Source organism: Nicrophorus vespilloides, unplaced genomic scaffold, assembly GCF_001412225.1.
Source record: "Nicrophorus vespilloides isolate i.1.1-1 unplaced genomic scaffold, Nicve_v1.0, whole genome shotgun sequence".
Lineage (NCBI taxonomy): Eukaryota > Metazoa > Arthropoda > Insecta > Coleoptera > Silphidae > Nicrophorus > Nicrophorus vespilloides.
Window position 1 is genome coordinate 3199 of NW_017097441.1, and position 19131 is coordinate 22329.

The following is a 19131-nucleotide window of genomic DNA, read 5'->3' on the forward strand; positions in this document are numbered from 1 at the left end:
TCGGTACCGGCGCGAAATTATTTCAAATTAGTTGCGATGTTTCGAGGAGGCCTTAATTAAATATATATTACTTATTCTTTTGCAACCCCTCTCCTCTCCGTACATCAACCATCACCATCACAACCCTCGAGTTTCGCAATTAAATCATCGATGGAGATGTTAATAAAGTTCACCGTCTCTTCTTTTCTGTTACGTAAAAGGGATGTCATCGGGTTTCTCGCAATCTTCTCTAGACCGCTCACGGTCGGTATAATTACCATTTTCACTTCTTCCACATCTGCATAAATTTGCACCTGCTCTTCCAGATTCCCCGACACGAAAGGACCATTACGACTCTTAAAACCGAGTCGTTCCGTGCGGAAACATTCTTTTTCGTCGCTCAGATACTTTTAAGGAAGCACACACATATATACTTCAAGTTTTAAAAGAGTCGCAGAGAGCGCAAATAGTAGTAAAAGCATTGTCATGGTGAAACAACAAATTTCATGATGTGATCTCTTATACTACTTTGTTTATTTAATGCACAATAAACTAGCGCAGTGTTTAAATAACAAATGCTTATAATCATTGCACATTTTTTTCTCGTAATTTATAATTAAATACTTTATGTAAGTGATCAATTCTAATTGAAGCTATTCCAATAAATTCTTATTACAAATGAATTTCATGTTTACTGTTAATTGGAAAACCTTATATTTCGAAGAAAACGCAACTTTACTTTGTAACTATAAAATGCAACAAAAAAAAACAGCGAATTAATTGATTTTATAAGTGAAACCTTAATCAGTTACATTTTTTTAATAGTTTTCATTTCATTTTAAGTACAGAAAAACATTACTTTGATAAGTTTACATAATTGATATTTATATTAATTAATTAGCAAATATTTGCATTGTTTTATAATCTAATCTCACTTTACAAATTCCCGTATTACGAAATAAACTAATGAAACTTAACAAGAATCTTATTTTTTTGCATTGTCTTACTTGTATTTACATTCAATAAGAAGGAGCAAATTTTAAAATACAATTGAGAGAAACTATTTGTATTTTGTTGTAAATTCTACAAAAAAAAATCACATTGTTTATTCTAAAACTTAATTTCGTGCTTTAATTAATTTATGACATCCAAAACATAATTTAACCTGTTTAAAAGGTCAAATTAATTTGAAGAAAAAAAACTTTTCTATTAATGAATTTATTGAATCCGAGGAAAACCTTCAAGCAAAGTTATTAATATCTAATATATGTAATAAAGATACGTTGACTCGTTTAAAAATATCTAAATTGGGGTCATAGTTGATCCTCGATATATTTAGCAGATCTAAATATACACAAACAATTATGATTATATCTTATGTTACGTATTTGCTGCGATTATATTAATCTGAGTTTTTATATTACCGGCGTTATCGCATGTAAATATACATTACTTTCACCGTTTTATATCATTGATAAAAAATAGCAAATGATTGATTTAAAAATAATACATTGTAAATACAAATCTTCACGATTTAGTAATTAAAAGTGATTTTTTCAATTGATCATTTTCAAGACATTGAAAAGTCTAAGAAGAAGAACTTAAAGCTAAATGTTAATAAATGGTAATCATCAAATAGATGAGTAATTGTTACTTTAGTACACATATCAATTAGGAAACAACTGTTACATGAAGTACTGAGAATAACAAAAGGGATCTCTGTGCACGCAGTTTATTTTCTCGTCTTCAAATATAAACACACTCGTGGTTTTTGAGGAAACGAGCGACGAACAACCACTTGTTTGTTTTTCCCCGATGGATACGGCCTTTGTGGATGATGCGTGTTTTGCAAGCGGGAGAATTTATTTTTAGAATCACTTTCCCCCTACCGAATAGAGCAGGTGGTGACTGTTTCGTGGGCTGACGAATGTGGGAAGAAGTGTTTGTTGTTGCTGCGTTTTGTGGTCTGTCGGGTGCAGCAGGTAGCAGAGAGAGGTTCTCCTCATAATCCAGACTTCGCTAAATTCGATTCTGATTTATGCGCTTTACATAACAACGCTCAACTTCTGTCGCATCTCAAAACGTTTTAATGACATCATCATCTCCTGCGTTTGTAATTACTATATTTAGAAAGATAGTTGCAGTGCATAAATACGTGGGAAGACTGCTGCGCAGACTATAGACTCATTATTTCTTTTCTTCTACTTCTTCTTTCGCACTTAATTATTATGCGCGTTGCGTTAATACCAAGTTAAAACCGTGCACTTGTTTCTTATAAATAACTTAAAACACTTTAACAAATTACACATTTATCAATCACAATTACTTTCATTTTTATATTTCTAATTGCAAATCAATACAAAAATTCAGATCTATCTTCATAAAGAACTATTATACTCTCCTATTATGACAAGTTTATCACAAGTTAATAATGTATACCTTAAGCTGCTATATTTTGCTAATATGAGGCATAAATATCGTTCGCAATGTGCGTATACTACATTGAATTAAGTCCCCTGGCGGTAGTAACAAAGTATAGATGTATTGAAGTTGTTATAATACATGAATCAATAAATAAGTATAGTAGGAAAGTACCAACGTTAAAATGCCCATAACATATAAGAAATTTATGTTAATACTAGTTTTTCTTGAATTTGGAAACGCCTGGTGTAACGTGATTGGTAATTAGTAATGAATGTCTAATGTGATGGATGTAGCTTTACATATTAAGCATTATATTAATTGGTTTTAATCGCATGTCATGAATGTCTGCAAATGCAATACCAAATTTAGACATGTGAAAAAAAAATTGGCAAAGGTTGTGCAAGAAACGGAAAGTCGCAATTAATTGCTATTCAGGATGGATGATGAATAATTTGGTGTTGGAAGGTAGGTCGTGTATGAAATCGTACACAGAGAGACCAACGAAATTGAAAAGTCGAGGAGAATGAATTTCCTTGAAAGGTCAATAAACATGTACTCACACGCGCGCGCGCGCTTACATTATAATTTATGATAAATAACGGTCCGATCCGTTTCGAAAAACGTTAAGTAATTTTTTAAAAGGTTGCTGTTAATAGATACACAATGCGATCTCTTCTCAGCGTCGATGTTGATGCTTATGGTAGGAAGAAGAAAGGGATCCGCGGATGACAGAAAATGTGGTATAGTAAGGCATGCCGGAGAGAACTCGCTTATAAGGAGAGCACGCAGTATCCGTGTGGGAAGTTTGAAGGCCGCAATCGCCCATACTGTTGGGTTTGTTGACCGTCTCTCTAATGCCAAACATCAGCTGCTCACCGCTGCATTCCGACGTCTTTAATAACACACACACACATTGAGAGTAGGAAAACGTTTCGAAGATTACCAATTATTTCGCGCTGGAACGTCGACAGTTTCCCGGATGAGAAGAAAACGGAACGACTACAACAACAACAGCTTTTCCAGCTGTACTTCTTATTAAATAATCGCGTTGGCGAACATTACGAAACGCTTACGAAGAACCATTCTCTCGACTACATTTCATAACAGCTTTAGCCTTTTGAAGAAACCAAAAACTACAACAAACATTTTCAAAGAAAAGAAGAAAAAAATACATATACAAGTCCAAGAATGCAAATGTAGCAAAGTCTAATTTGTGCATAGAAACATTGACGTTTTGGAGCTATATCAACAAACGTTACACAATGTCGAGCAAATACGCTAATTACTTTGTACATTCTTACCCCAAATCACGTGTCATTTAGAAGTTCGTGAATGAAGAATCATTATTTTAGCACTTCAGATCATATGATCGAAACAAATATTAATTTCATCAATTTACTACAAATTGTCATTCAACCGAGGAATGATGAAAAACCTTCGTTGCTAAAATGTAATTAAGTTAACAATTTGAACATGTTATGACTGTAAATGACGTTGATTAATGCAAAGCGAAATGTTAGAGCAAGTATTGAAAACATATAATTGCACGATATATAAATTAACTTAGACGACTTCATATACGCTAAGGACATTGAATATCACCAATTAAACTTAATGCTAATGAATATAATAATAATATTGTGCATGATAATCGAAGCATGACAAGTCTCTAATACCTATCTTTCAATATCCTTTTGTCGCCGTACTTAATGTTAATTGCACACGGCGATTAATCAATCAATGCACAATCCATTTTCTCAATCGCGAATCCAATTACTTGCTCCTTCTTATCCAATAATTATTGCTTTCGCGCAAAGAATAAGCAGATTCTGTCTGTATTATCCACTCAATAAATCTTCAATTCTGATTATGATTAGCAACAACAACAACAACTAAAATACTGGTTTGCGCAAACGTTTTTCGGTCGTTACGTAAATAGCTAATTGATTCAGGTGGCCTTTGATCTGACGATGGTGCTTAAATATCCACCGGCAGGGCAATTAATTTATTAACGACCTGCGACGGAGGTTACCCATATTACCACCAAACCACACGAGTATCTGAGATTATTTCGAAATGTCGGTAGGGGTTGTTTGCTGCAACCGTGGGGGAACGCTTAATGTCGCCCCATAATTAAACCCAAATTTATTGTCGCTATTTGTCCAATCGATGAGCAGTCAATAGCGTCCGTCCCCAACGTCAATAATTAATTACTAAAGCTCTTCCACTCGATGTACAACGCGTCCAACCCAAAAACAATGTCCGAAATTGGACCATCATGATTCATACAATATCAAATTAATCGGTCAACGTGCGCTCACAAACAGACACAAGTTGATCTGAATTATAGATCCGCTTACTAATTAACTAAAAATCAATCAGTCATTGCAGTGTCCGGAGTATTGATCAAAGTCTATTCAAATTTACACTACTTATAGTAAGAAGTACATTTAGTTTTCTGTATTCATAGCTCTTTAGTTCCAGAGTTATGTAACGACAATTTTAAGAGAAGACATTAAAAATATGACTTTCTACCTTTGAGTTTGAAGCATCCACTTTTATTGTATCACGATTACATGAAGTTATTACATTTTGCATTTCACTTGGAGAAGACAACATATAGTACAAGTACAACAATCTATGATTATGTAAAGACACCTTATCCTGAAGTTTCTGCATTCGAGAAGATAACATAACAAAGAAAAATACAGTCAACCCTGCGGTGAGTGCGTGCCGCGTTATAACGAAACCGCGCTATAAGATTTAACCGTACAAACGAGGCTAATTCGTAGCGTGTTCTATGGAAACCGTCTACCGCGTTGTATGGAAACCGCGCTATAAGAAACTCGGAATTAGTACAAATCACATCATTCGTACCGCGTTGTATGGAGACCAATAAATACAAATGACAAAATAAATTATTTTTATTGAATTGAAGAGTTCATATAAGGATTGATAAAAAAAAATGAAACAAGAACTAAACTAAAAGACTGTTTTTCAACAAAAACAATGAAGACTTTTGTAAAATTATGTAATCTTTCAGATATGAGTCGCCTAACTCGTCTTCTTTTAATAGGCAAAATGTCTTCATCACTTAGTTCATCTTCGCATTGATTTTCGATTGTAGCTTTTTTTCTAACTCCACTAATTCGTTTTCCTTATCTTCGTTTACCAATGCATTTGAGGTGGATGCATCAATTAATTCCATCAGTTCTTCCTCATCTAAAGTGCGTTTGCGTCGAAAATAAAACTCTCTTACAATATCTAGTTACTAGAGTCATTCATAGGCTGCACTGAAGGAACTTATGCTGTTGAACTCTTGTAAGAGTACCGCGTTATAGGAGGGCTGTCGCAATTTCAGCTCCGCGTTATATGGAAACCGCGTTATAGGAGGGTTGACTGTACATACAAATAATTAAAACATAGAACATTTACACTAAATGATCAACAACAACAAAAATATTACATTCCATATTTGAATCATATCTGTTCCAATATTATCTAAAGAAGATATAACTAAGATAATCAGAGAAGACATAACAAGATAAAGTGAAAGATTCCATAATATTATTATTTGAATTTGAGGATAAGAAAAACAGTTTGAATCTTCTTAAATAAATGATGAGTTTAGAAAATGTAAATGTATTTGATATGGATCAAAGTAATTAACAGCGGCGTTATCTAAACATAAACAGAGAATTTTAAATACGTAAGAACTGGATGGTGGCCAAGTGTCAGGGCCGGGAAGGAATTCGGGTACATTTTTTGTACCGTCCTAGAATGAAAAATTGAGGAGAACGAGGAAACGCGCGGCGACCGCATCTTCGGGGCCAAAATAAATTATGTAACGACGACGTCTGCTACGATCGAGGGGCGCCAGATGAAAGACGCTCCAAGGAAATTTGTGTAAATACGAATATATATATTTTATACCAACAACGGACGGCAGCAAGGCACAAGTTCAACTGTTATAAATAGTTTCATCTTGAGTTTGACGACCGACGATGGTCTTGTTTATTTTTTTTATTATTATTTATTTTGCACGTTCAAATTCAAGCTATTCCAGAGGAAAATTATTTCCACAGCTGTTGGCACTCAATATAATACAACATTTATTGAATATTGAATATCCTTCAACGTTTTATGGACATACATAAAAAACACGACAAGAAAGCAATACGATCAAATACATTTTCATTAATTGCGACACTCCACTTTTTTTGCCAACGATTCTTCGTGTTAATTGATATACGTACAAATACAAAAATAATAACGTAGAAATAAAAAATATACTTATTCAGTATCTCACTGGTTATTTTTGTTACAAGGCTTATAAATTTCTTCAAACTTTCAACTAAATTTTTATAAATATTAAAGCGATTTGCAAAAGTTACTAAATATCCTTCAATTTGCTTTCAAAAAACATCGAGACAACAAATACCGGAAGTTATTTAAAAAAAAAACAACAACAATAATTTAAATATTTATATCGAAATTTCCATTCTTATACAATTGATTTACAAATCAATGGAGTTTATTAATTTGTATAATTACATAGAAAAACTGTGTACAGCCTTTTTTATACTCAATACATAGATTAAACATGCGAACTGTTTTTTTTTTTGTATGGATAAAAGTTTCGATTTTATTATTGGAAACCTTGGCTCGTTACAAGAAAACAGAACATGCATAAGTACATACAGTTACATTGGTTATTCATTTAACCGCAAGGAAATATATAAAAAAAAAGAAAGAAACATTACTATTACAGTATTCCAAATCAAACATATTTCCACGAATCTTAGATAACAGCTTATTTGAGTATTTTGACTTAAGTTTAATCAGACTGATTTTACTCATTATTTATGAGAAATACTATCATAAAACTTTATTATAAATATCTTCCATTTGGCTGCAATTAGGACTAATCAAGTGAAATCTGAAAAAAGTCATAGAAAATTCAGCAAAAAACAAGCAAAATCTTCGTGTCTTTAAGTTTCGCAAAAGATACAACAGATATATAATATATCAATATAATTGTTTACGATTATTTTTAAAATACAAGTATTTTTACAGATAAAAAAGGCACAAATTAACAAAAATTAATACATGTTAATATAATAATCAAATAATTTGTATTACTGTATCAATTACAGTTGTCTTGTACATAGTTAATTGTGTAGACACAAATGATTGCTTTATTCTACAACATAGATTTCAAAGAAAATAAGAATGTCCAAGATATATGAATTATACATTGGTTTACAAATCTTGATTTTACGAAAACGAATTCGTAAAGACATAATAATGAAAATCTCTTTTAATATTTGAATTTTTCAGAAGAAATATAATCCAAACCTACTGTCATCTATTTATCCCTGGAAATTTTAGATTAGATCTGTAACATGTAACAAGTAAAGATGAAATCACACATAAACTTGTGCTCTTGTTTTGTTTACGTTGATTAAATAACAAGTTAACTATGCAAAGACAATTAAATGTACGTATCGTAATTACTATGGTATTGTTGGAATTACGTAAGGTCGACACGAGCGGCATTCGGATGAAAAAATTTGAATGCGAAATGAGGTCCATAAAGTATTGTGCGACTTTAATTGCTTCATAGTCGTTTGGATTGCAAACAGCGAAACGGAAACACGACTAAGCTGTTTCGAAGTTGAATTTGAAGAGACGTTAGTTGAAGTTCGCTTCTCTTCTCTGCAGTTGCAATTCTTATAGGAAACATTACATTATGCATGCTTATATAATTGTCACGTTGATATGGGATAGGTTGTGTACAGGCGTTGAACCATGGCAACAAACACTTTGCTCCTGTTGCCAAAGTTTGTTTATGGCCGCAGCAGAGGGGTCTTTCTGCTGTTGTTTTTTTGGACGGGGGCCCAAGTTTTTTGAAAGTTCCCTCCGGGGGGCCTCGATCTACATTCAGGACTACTCTTCTCGTCGTGAAGCCAACAAACGAAACACGACCTACCGAACAAACTACAAAACAAAGCAACAACAACACACGACATGGAGAGACGTAAAAAAACAGTGCATGATATACACGTTACAGGAGGAAAAAAAAAGAGGAGAATTGTAAAGTGTAACCCACTCACCTTCCTTCATCGTTTTGGATTGCGTGGAAGCGGCTCCGCTGCTGTGGCTCTTGTCAACTGTGCAATACATTCTCACACTTGCTATCACAACAGTATCAGTCACTTTCACCGAATTAATTCGACCATTATTTCGCTAAATTCTGCGAGTTTTGCGGGAACACCGAACGACGCACTTACAAACACCACCAATACTCGGCCATTACTATTTTTAGCCGGGTTCTGAACCGCACAAACAGATGTCTGCAGCGCGTTTGACCTTCATTCCAATACCAAACTGAAGTTGACTCTGTTATAAATGAAGTTCACACTACAACAGTGATCATCAAACATCCACATTCAAATATTTAAAGTCATATTTTAAGAAACACACTTCCCTTTCAGTTTACCACAGAAGGAAAAGGTACATCCTTTAAAACAGTGGTTTCCAAACTTGATGTTACTACGCCGCCCTCAAAAGTATGTAATCATTTGGCGCCTCCCTCCATTTCATAAAAGGAACGCGTATTACAGCAATATGGATAAGAGCACAGGAATGTATCTATACTTGATGGATTCCCCAAACATTCAGCTTTCACATGCATATATTGGATTCATTCTATCTATTATAGTTTTCGAGTAAATCAATGAAATATGAAAACACTGCTACTAATATTCGCGCCTCCCTTTAGAGAAGCCCACGCCTCCCCAGGGAGGCGCGCCTCACAGTTTGGAAAACGCTGCTTTATAATAAATATCAAGCTTAGTAATAAGCACTGCAACTTTCAACATATTCCCAGCCTTTAGTTCTTCTCAATCCTAGAAAAGAAATCAAATTGGATTTATTAAAGAATTTCATACAACTTAATTATTAATATATCAATATAAATTAACTTTAAGTATTAACTAATAACAATATCCGAAATTGTATTTACTTTTTACAAGTATTGAACTTTTGAATCAATATTCAAATTTTAAATTATAAATAAACCAATAAATTGAAGTAAACTAATCTGTTTTATAACAAATAATAACTAAATGTAATACAAACTTACTATATGTTAATGAAATCAACTTTGGAACTACTTCTGAAGTACTTGAATGAACCACGACTACAGCTGATCCTTGTCAAAGTGATAAATTAACTTTAAGTATTAACTAATAACAAGATCCAAAATTGTATTTACTTTTTACAAGTGTAAACTTAAAAGTTTTAGAATCTCTGGGTTATAAATTTCAATTGAACTTTTGAACCAATATTCAAATTTTAAATTATAAATAAACCAATAAATTGAAGTAAACTAATCTGTTTTGTAAGAAATAATAACTAAATGTTATACAAACTTCACTACAAACTTACTATTTGTTAATGAAATCAACTTTGGAACTACTTCTCAAGTACTTGAATGAACCACGACTACAGCTGATCCTTGTCAAAGTGACGTGTGTTTACGTTTTTAGGTTACATCCATCAATAATAATGCTCTTGTAAATACACCTATGTTAAACAGTAAACAATGTCGGTTAGCATAAAGATCGAAGATGCACAGCCTTCGCTGCCCAAAGTTCGCCTGAAGATCATATGCTTCGACATCACGAATTACTCACAAACAAAGCAGTTCCTAATTTGTTCCACAGCAGTCTTCATCTTCTTTGTGCTCTACGGATACATGCAAGAACTCATCTTCACAATAGAAGGCTTCAAACCTTACGGATGGTACCTTACATTAGTCCAATTTGGTTTCTATTCCATCTTCGGTTTAATTGAGAAATATGCAACTAGCATCAGCAAGAGAAAGTAGTACAATAATACTATTAATGTAAGCATAATATTGAATTGTTTGTTTTAGAATTCCAATTAAAACTTATATTTTACTTGCCGCATTAACACTGGGCACTATGGGTTTTTCAAACTCATCCGTTGGATACTTGAATTATCCGACTCAGGTGATTTTCAAATGCTGCAAACTGCTTCCAGTGATGGCTGGTAGCATTCTCATTCAAGGCAAACGGTACGGACCATTAGATTTCATTTCTGCCTCCTTAATGTGTGTCGGACTAATACTTTTTACTTTGGGTTTGTAATTAACAGAAAATCTATTGGATTATTTTGATTCTGGTAATTTAATTTGTTCTTCTTTTAGCTGATTCCAAAATATCTCCCAATTTTAATACAAGTGGTGTGATCATGATTTCTCTGGCATTGCTTTGTGATGCTGTTATTGGCAATGTGCAGGAAAAGTCCATGAAGAAGTCAGGAGCTTCAAATGCTGAAGTTGTACTGTATTCTTATTCCATTGGATTTGCTTACTTATTTATAATAATGGTGATAAGTGGAAGTTTTACTGATGGTATTACATTCTTTGCTCAGGTAAATATAATACAAACTAATTTGAATTTACAATAAGAAAAGATAATTTTCAAAGATTTTGTGTCTTTTTCAGAATCCCAAACAAACATATGGATATGCATTCATCTTCTCTTTGACTGGTTATTTGGGAATACAGATTGTCCTGACTTTAGTGCGAACTTGCGGAGCTTTCGTGACCGTCACTGTTACAACATGTCGAAAGGCTATGACCATCATAATTTCTTTTATATTCTTCAACAAACCCTTCGTCTTCCAGTGAGGATAGCTTAATAATACATTTAAAACCTCGACTGATCGCTTTGTTTCCAGGTATTTAACTTCCGGGCTTCTTGTGGTCATAGCAATTTACCTCAACTTGTACAGCAAGAAGAACCCCATGTCTTTTGATGATCTCTTCTACAAGATCATTTATCTGAAGAGGTACATCCCGTTGGGACACACCAGGAAGCAAGAGCGATTCCACAAGCTCTCTGTAAGCAATTATTAGATAGATATACAAAATTTGTATAAAAGCTAAAGAAAATAATAAAAATAGGTAAATTAAACAAGTTTGTTTTTTTTTTAATATAAAGGTATTTGATGAATAAATGTCTGTGTTTGTAGCATATTTTTTTTTATTTTCTTAAATTTCATATATACAAAAGGTCATGTCGAAGGGTACGAAAGGTCTATATAAAATTTTGTATACTAAACTATGGCATGTTATTTGTTCCATATCGAAATCATCGAATCGATGAACATAATATATATATATCGTATATTTATATAAATCGTGATTCTAATTCTCTTTCCTCCTCCCAGCTTTCGTTTCACGTTTTTTCTTCTTCTGAATTACCCTTGTGTTCTGGACGAAGTTTAGCAGTTTATATAAATGCTAAAAATGCATACAATCACATACACATATATGCACACCACAATATATATTATAAATGTAACATATCAAAGTTTTATATCCATACGAATCATAAAATTCACTAGCGCTAATATGTATCAAAAAAAAAAACAGAAAAATATATAAATCAGCATCGAAACACTTGACTTCTCGCCGTAAAGTGAGAGAGAAAAAAAAAAGTCAATATTATAAATTATATAAATGTATAACGTATATTGAAAAAAAAAATTATAAGATCAGTGATGAAAAATAAAAGTATGTCCTTAATAAAAACTAAATATATAATAATATACAATTAAACTATAAAATTAACATCACATACAATGTACATAGTTCCTGTTTTTGTTTTTTAAATTCTTCTTAACGTGTTTTTTTCACTACGTTTTTGTTGTTCTTGTTGTTTCTCTGCACATTAGGAACTCGGTCTGGCATTGTCGATTGAAAGGAAATGATGATTATGAAGAGAACGATACGATAATCCTTCCAAAGTACAATAAATATGCGTCACAAACGAATATAATAATTTAAAAACCGGTGGATCTGAAAATATCGTTTTTACAAAATTGTTTCATTCTTTTTGTTATTCTTTTTTTTTTTTGGTCCACGGCGTAAAAATATGCTTCTTCCATGTAGAAAAATTCTATTCACACACACACACTGGCTTGTACTAAGTTATTTCTCTTTCGTTTTAAAGAAGAAAACAAACGTCACTAAGTATATTAAAATAAGTTAAGGTAGTAATGCACAGGCGTGTTTATTTTTATTTATTTTTTTTTCAATATTTTGTTATGTTTTTGTTTTGAGAGAAAGTAAGTACCAAGGGTCTTTCGAGACTTGCGTCGGTTAGTTAATCAGGTACCTCCCTGTAGGGAATCTCGGACGTGACGTTGAAACCTTCGAAGTAGTGCGTGAGGAATTCGAAGGTCGGCCGATTCTCCGGTTTGCCGTCCCAGCAGCTTATCATTGTCTTGTAGATGTCGTCCGGAAGCTGATGCGACGTCGGTTTCGGCATCCTGTAGCCCTTCTCCACTTGTTCGATGACCTCTCTGCCGTGCATTCCAGGATACGGAACCTGTCCGAAGGTGAAGAGTTCCATCAGCAGGATGCCGTACGACCAGACATCGGATTTGATGGAGAAGCGACCGTAGACGATGGCTTCGGGCGCCGTCCATTTCACCGGGAATCTGCTTCCCTGTTTCGGGCAATACTCGTTGTCCTCGATGACGCGCGCCAATCCGAAATCACAGATCTTTGCCATCATGTTTTCGCCTATGAGAACGTTCCTCGCCGCCAGATCCCTGTGGATCAACTGCTTCGATTCCAGATATTCCATACCGGAAGCCACCTGGAAGGCGATGTATATCAAATCCTCGAAACCTAAGGTCCGTCCTTCGTCCTTCCTCAGGAAGTCCAACAAACTGCCCTTGCACATGTACTCCTGCACAATGTATATCGGTTCCTCCTTACTGCAAACAGCGTACAAAGCAACCAACTGCTTGTGCCTCAGTTTCTTCATGATCGCCGCCTCCTGCAGGAAGGCCGCGGTGGACATTGTGCCTTCACGCAGCGTCTTCACCGCGACAGTCAAGTCCTTCCACTTTCCATAGTAAACTTCACCGAAGTTACCGCGTCCCAGCTTCTTCACCAGCTTAATCTGAATCCTCGGAATCTCCCAATTATCCCTGACACCTGGACCCAAATCCCACATCTGCGGTTGCGGCTTCGGGCACGGCTTCGACAGTACATGACATAATCCAAACGCATTTTCTATTAGAAAAAAAAAATAATATAAAAAATCGTTTTTTCTTTGGTATGAATATTAAGAGACACTTACTCGAATAGGCTTGAACCAGTTCGGTGAGGGTCAGGAATGTTTTGTTGGTGGAGATGTAGAAGCCTCCATTGTCGAGAGGTTTTATCTTGTAGTGCTTGACATGGTATTCGCGCATCTCTTCCCAATCCTTCACGGAAAGTGAGTAACCCTGCGGATTGTGCTCCGAAGGTCGCACCAGGAAAGTCCCTCGGGGATTTTCTGCGGCCAGCAGAAGCTTATCGGCTTCCTTTCGTGAAACTTCCTCAAAAAACCAACTGCAAACAATGATAGTAAAATTAATACTAATTACATAAACATTTAAAAATATATATATAGTATGTTTATTAATGAAAAGAAAGAAAATTGTTATTAATATTACATAATTTATGAAAAACATGAGTCACTGTTGTAAGTTAACGTATTGATAACATATTACGAGCGAGTGACTATCTCTAGTAAAGTATGTTTAAACAGAAAATAAAACTGCAAATTCGACTTTCTATTTTGATTAGTTAACTTACTCTTCGCTTTCCACGCTCTGTTCTTTGGCCACAAAGTTTCCTGGGATGAGTCCTGTTTCTTTGGACAATAGATGCGTGACGGTCCACCAGTCACCATCGGAGTCATCCAGAACTTCCATCCTGTCGCCCTTCTTGAAGGACACATCGCTCACGTCCCTCGCCATGTAATTGTAAAGGGCGACGACGATCTTGTTGCACCTCGGAACGTTCGTCCTCGTCGGCGTCGGCCTCGTCCTGATGATGTCGACATGACTGCGTGGATTAGTTTCCAGGATGTGCGCCAATTTCCCTGTTAAAAGCAAGAAGAAAAAAAAAACGATTTACAACTTAGCTTCGAAGACACCATAAATCGAGATCGAGCACAATTTGCGACATTGTCGGACGTTCATCGTTCGCAATTCTTTCTATCTTTTTTTTTTGTCTGTACTGTTCTGTACTATCCTTTCAGCCGTTTGTTCGTTCCTGCTGCACCAAACGTCCGGTAATGGGATGACTAGTTTGCGGACATTTATGGCACTTCTTTATTGCACGGGGAACAGAGAGAGGAGCAGATGAATAACCATAAAGAAGAAGTGAACAAGAGAAAGTGAAGTAAATTACGGCCCTCGTCGATCCGTGGATTTATCCGATCCGCGCTTCGCAGACGCGAGGGATAACAGATCTCTTAGCACAGAGCTCATATCCATCGAAACAAATATATAGAAACATTGAGCTTTCGCCGGATTCGCGGAAAATATCCGGCATCATTTGAAATAATCGATTCCAACTAATGTGAGATCATTGCCGAGATGAAAGTTTAATTTAAGATTTTGACTCACGAGGATGTTTTTCAATAGATACAACAAATTCAATAGCTATGCAAATTGACTGCAATTATGCACACTTCATTCCTTTTTTGATATCGATTTCTCATTGTCCTCAATTACAGTATTTTTCCGACTACAAAACGCACCCAAAATGTATGAGACAAATACAATTAAATTATGTTTCTACATAAAACAATGACTTTTTTTCGATTGCACAAGATGTAACCTCAGTAAACTTGAGTAATAATCAATACAAAGTACTTAATCCGAATTCAGGTCAATTGTTTCGCTCCTCACGCTTCTATCCACGAATTTATTGTTCCTCCGAAGAGAGAATCGTGGTAATAGCATTGTTGGGTTGACAAATAAGACTATAACCGAAAATGGGTGCTGTTTACTTTTTTACCATCTGATAACATGGATCATGCATCTGTTATCTAAATAACTCAGGCATAAAATATACATAAAACGATAAATGGAAGGGAGGTTACATAAAAAAAGAGAAGACAAGAAGAGAGATTGCGTTCTTTTCAGATCCAGGATCTGTGGGATGCTTTGTTCGGATTGAACAAACGGGACAAGCACAAGGCGTGTCACTGTTGGCGAATAGAATCAGAACATGCACATATTTATTCTTTGATATACAAGCTTATGTAATAAATTATTAAGTGAATTGCAATTACTTGATGAGTTTACAAACAGGTTTTCAAAATTAATTACATTTTTCAGGTGTTAATATCGTTTAGTTTATAGCAAAGTTATATAACTTTCTGCAATGAACAGCTTTGAAGATACTTGTTTACGATAGTTAAGTTGTGTCTTGGATGGATGACAATTGTGTCTTCAAATAACAATTAGTTACATAATTAATAGAGTTGTATAATCTCTTGATAGTGGAGGAAAAACCAACGAACAAATACAGATACCATTAAAAACCATGTGTTTATTTATGCACGGAGGTCTTCTATTAGCTTTGCATCATCATCATCTATCTCGAGCATGTTTATTAGACGAAAGGCTAACGACCTAAAGGTATTTACTCTTTGTTGGTGCATATGCCTATAACGAGCAAATAAACAAATACAAAACAAGACGCAAGAATTCGGCGCTGTATGCATATGTCTTTGGTCAGAATTTATTGCACACATATTTTATAGAGCGATAATATAATTGCGAAAGTAAAAGTTGAAAGGTATAAATTCGAACTTATCTGGCGTACATAAATAATGCGATTTTATATGCGTCTCGCTATTATCTCCCAGAATGGAGAATTTACATTTAATTAACATGTCCCAAAGGGATTTTTTTCTTCTTCTTAAAACTTCTTCCTTCGGCGTGCAGACAAAATGGCCGGACGCGATCGACGAGCCATCGAAGGGAAGGAAACAGACAGGATGCGGCGCCAAAGGAACTTCTCTTCTCTCCTTTTATCGATGCACGTTAATAGCATTCAATTAAAAACGCAGACACACACAGAGTATAAAGAGAAGATAGATCACATTTTACGTATTCTATCGCAAATTACAGGAATTGCGATCCCCAACTTCCGTTTTATTTAACACTCCTTCCTGTCTGCAGGAGAGATACACGAATAATGGAAATACCACAAATAATAATCACGCTGTTATCAATTCAATTCGCTGTTGAAAGAACGCAATTTCATGATTTTTCTCATCTCGTTTCAATTTGTATCCTTTGCATGAAATTAAGGATGCAAAAATCGCTGCGACAAAGAACAATGACTAATGATTAAATTTGAATAATTCGCGAGAGAGCAAAAATTGTGATCATATTTTCGTAATTATTGTATTAATTAATTGTTCATCGCTGCATGTGAAAATTAATCATCGTAGAGAGATTCAGCACGAGTTTTCTATAGAAAATCCTTGTGGTTTATTATTGTTTGTTTCTTTACTAAATGTGAGGAGTGGCGGCGACCTTAGGCAGTGAATCCCTATCATTTAATTCCCGGTATTTCCAAAATCACGTTTATAAATAAATTCAGAAGTCAATATGTAGAAAAATTTCACATTAAAATGGAAAAAATACAGCATAAATCGATTAACCTTTGATCTGCAAACACTTTGATTTATATTAAATTTTTTTTCGCAGTGTAATTTACAAATTATTATGTTTCCAACGTCGATATGTTATTCCATGTTTCCAGATTCCAATTATAGATATAATTCCTAGACGTTTCTTTTTCTTTTTCATTAATTCCTTGCGCGTAATTGAGGACAGGACTTAATCAAACGTTCCACCCTCTTCGATTCTATTTCCTTTCATTTCGCTGATATTGCTGAATTATTTTCCATCAAAGAAATCACATTTGATGTCAAGATACATTAAGAGTGTTGATTGATTCTTATAATTTCATTAAGTATAAAATATAAAGAATTATAATAAATATTAGAACAAATACAAATTCTACGATTCTATTATCAATTGGAGTAGTTATAAGTGCACTTATCGAGATGATTGCACTTATCGAAGTTATTGAATGAAATATTTGTATGTATCGTTTAAATTGCGAAACTAGGTTGAAGAAAATTCCGGACTTTCTCACGGAAACAGACCGGGGCTTTATAGGAAAATTTTATCGTGAAATATTGGTTTTTCGGTCTTGTTATCTGTTGTATAAACTACCGGAATGAATTGGCCCGACCTTGGGAGATCGAAGATGCGAAATGCACAATGCATTTTTCGTGCACAATGCATTCGGCATGGCACAAATAATAGGTGATTTATATATAATAAAAAGGACTTGTTTGGTCGAAGACAATGCGCGTTTTCTCTTTTCGCTTTATCGTGTACGTTTCGGGGTTTCGCATTCGGAATAATGCCTTTCTGTGATTACGTTATTACATGTTTATAATTCTTTTACTTGCAAGGGACACTCCTTCGAGAAGCAAAAGGAGTGATGATGAATTGAAGAGAGAAAGAGATGCTATTGTTCGCTTCGAGTTATAAATATTAATATAATCCACGTACCATCAACTCCGGAATTGTGGCCGATGTTCTTCTGCAGCGGATGGCGTCTGGGCTGCTTCTCGTGGCAGCAGCAGTTCCCCATGGCGAAGAAGTCCTCTTCTTCCTCCTCCGCGTCAGTCAATGAGACAGCAGTTGCAAATCCCTCATCTAGAACAAGACAAACACAATTATTATGGATTTCGATGGACAATGAAGAGAGGTTTGCGTACGAAAAGCAAATGATTTACCGGTGGCGTAATTAACCGAGCGCGGCAAGGGAACGGGATTAGAACGGTAATTCCGTCGTGTAATGGGATGTGGATTCGGTATCCGATAAGTTTTCTAATTAGGGAAATGACAGAGTAATTTTTAACGCTTTAATGGTGAATTAACAAAAAATAATGGACTCGGAGCTGTGTTCTCTCCACTTCCTCCGAGGCGAAGGAAAAACGTTTCAGTAGATAAGCAACGGATCGTGATAGAATTTACACAACATATGCATTTATGATTCCAATATGAAAAAGAAAGAAGCAACAACAACGATTGGCGATTCACGCCTCGCCATCAATATGCGATGGGTTTGCCACCTCTTGAGATGGGCGCAACAGCTGCAAATGTACAAGTCCATCATCCAATTAAAAAAAGAAACAAACAAACCCAATGCAAATGGTGAGTTTGTAAAGCAAAATTGGCAATGAGGAATATTTAAAGATTTTCTAAATGGATTTTCTTCTCTTGGTAGCTGTGATTCGTGACCTACACCCACGCCCGACCGTTTAACTATTATGAAGAAAAAACAGAATTCTCCTCCTCCTCACACGCATCTCCATCCAGTCCAACTGGTCGGAAGATGTACTGTTAGATGATGTAGCGTAAATGCAATTAAGAATTCTTCAAATCTGAACCACATTCCGCACACCATTTTACCGGTGTGCTGTTTCGAGCGGCTAATGAACATATGGACCATGACCTCCCAGCATCGACGACGACGATGACGAAAACGATCGCACTTCAAAGCACATCGATCCGTTCATGTCATCATCATCATCATCGTAGTTGTTAACATTAACATCATTTACAGTGAAAGTCGAACATTACCTTTTCCATCGATGCGAAAATTCCATTTGGAAAACTTTTGCAACGCAAACAAATTTCGCAAAACAAAAATAATATATAAAATCAGTATATTATTATACGTGCAATTGCATCAGGTATTCAGAAAAAGGTAACGGATTGTGTTGTGATGTTGTTTTCTTTTTCTTC

General features: G+C 35.0%; 2 protein-coding genes across 2 annotated transcripts; one reads left to right on the top strand and one right to left on the bottom strand.

Annotated features, from left to right (window-relative positions):
• Nucleotides 1-9913: 9913 nt before the first annotated feature.
• LOC108560092 (adenosine 3'-phospho 5'-phosphosulfate transporter 2) lies at nucleotides 9914-11397 on the top strand. The gene is made up of 5 exons (XM_017917532.1): nucleotides 9914-10293; nucleotides 10346-10572; nucleotides 10640-10866; nucleotides 10940-11121; nucleotides 11176-11397. The coding sequence occupies exons 1-5, from the start codon at nucleotides 10013-10015 to the stop codon at nucleotides 11351-11353; spliced, it is 1095 nt and encodes a 364-aa protein (XP_017773021.1). The 5' UTR covers nucleotides 9914-10012; the 3' UTR covers nucleotides 11354-11397.
• Nucleotides 11398-12341: 944 nt separating this feature from the next.
• LOC108560093 (tyrosine-protein kinase Src64B) lies at nucleotides 12342-18042 on the bottom strand. The gene is made up of 4 exons (XM_017917533.1): nucleotides 17890-18042; nucleotides 14093-14381; nucleotides 13593-13846; nucleotides 12342-13525 (listed from the first exon to the last, which is right to left on the bottom strand). Exons 1-4 carry the CDS (start codon nucleotides 17969-17971, stop codon nucleotides 12606-12608), a joined length of 1545 nt encoding a protein of 514 aa, XP_017773022.1. The 5' UTR covers nucleotides 17972-18042; the 3' UTR covers nucleotides 12342-12605.
• Between the last annotated feature and the right edge of the window lie 1089 nt (nucleotides 18043-19131).

What these genes read in the sequence shown, in the direction of transcription:
- LOC108560092 (XM_017917532.1), top strand. Translation starts at nt 10,013, where the DNA reads ATGTCGGTTAGCATAAAGATCGAAGATGCACAGCCTTCGCTGCCCAAA. An exon ending in ACTAATACTTTTTACTTTGG is followed by an intron (nt 10,573 to 10,639) that starts GTTTGTAATTAA and finishes TTCTTCTTTTAG; the next exon opens with CTGATTCCAAAATATCTCCC. An exon ending in AACAAACCCTTCGTCTTCCA is followed by an intron (nt 11,122 to 11,175) that starts GTGAGGATAGCT and finishes CTTTGTTTCCAG; the next exon opens with GTATTTAACTTCCGGGCTTC.
- LOC108560093 (XM_017917533.1), bottom strand. Translation starts at nt 17,971, where the DNA reads ATGGGGAACTGCTGCTGCCACGAGAAGCAGCCCAGACGCCATCCGCTG. An exon ending in CCACAATTCCGGAGTTGATG is followed by an intron (nt 14,382 to 17,889) that starts GTACGTGGATTA and finishes TGCTTTTAACAG; the next exon opens with GGAAATTGGCGCACATCCTG. An exon ending in ACTGGTTCAAGCCTATTCGA is followed by an intron (nt 13,526 to 13,592) that starts GTAAGTGTCTCT and finishes TTTTTCTAATAG; the next exon opens with AAAATGCGTTTGGATTATGT.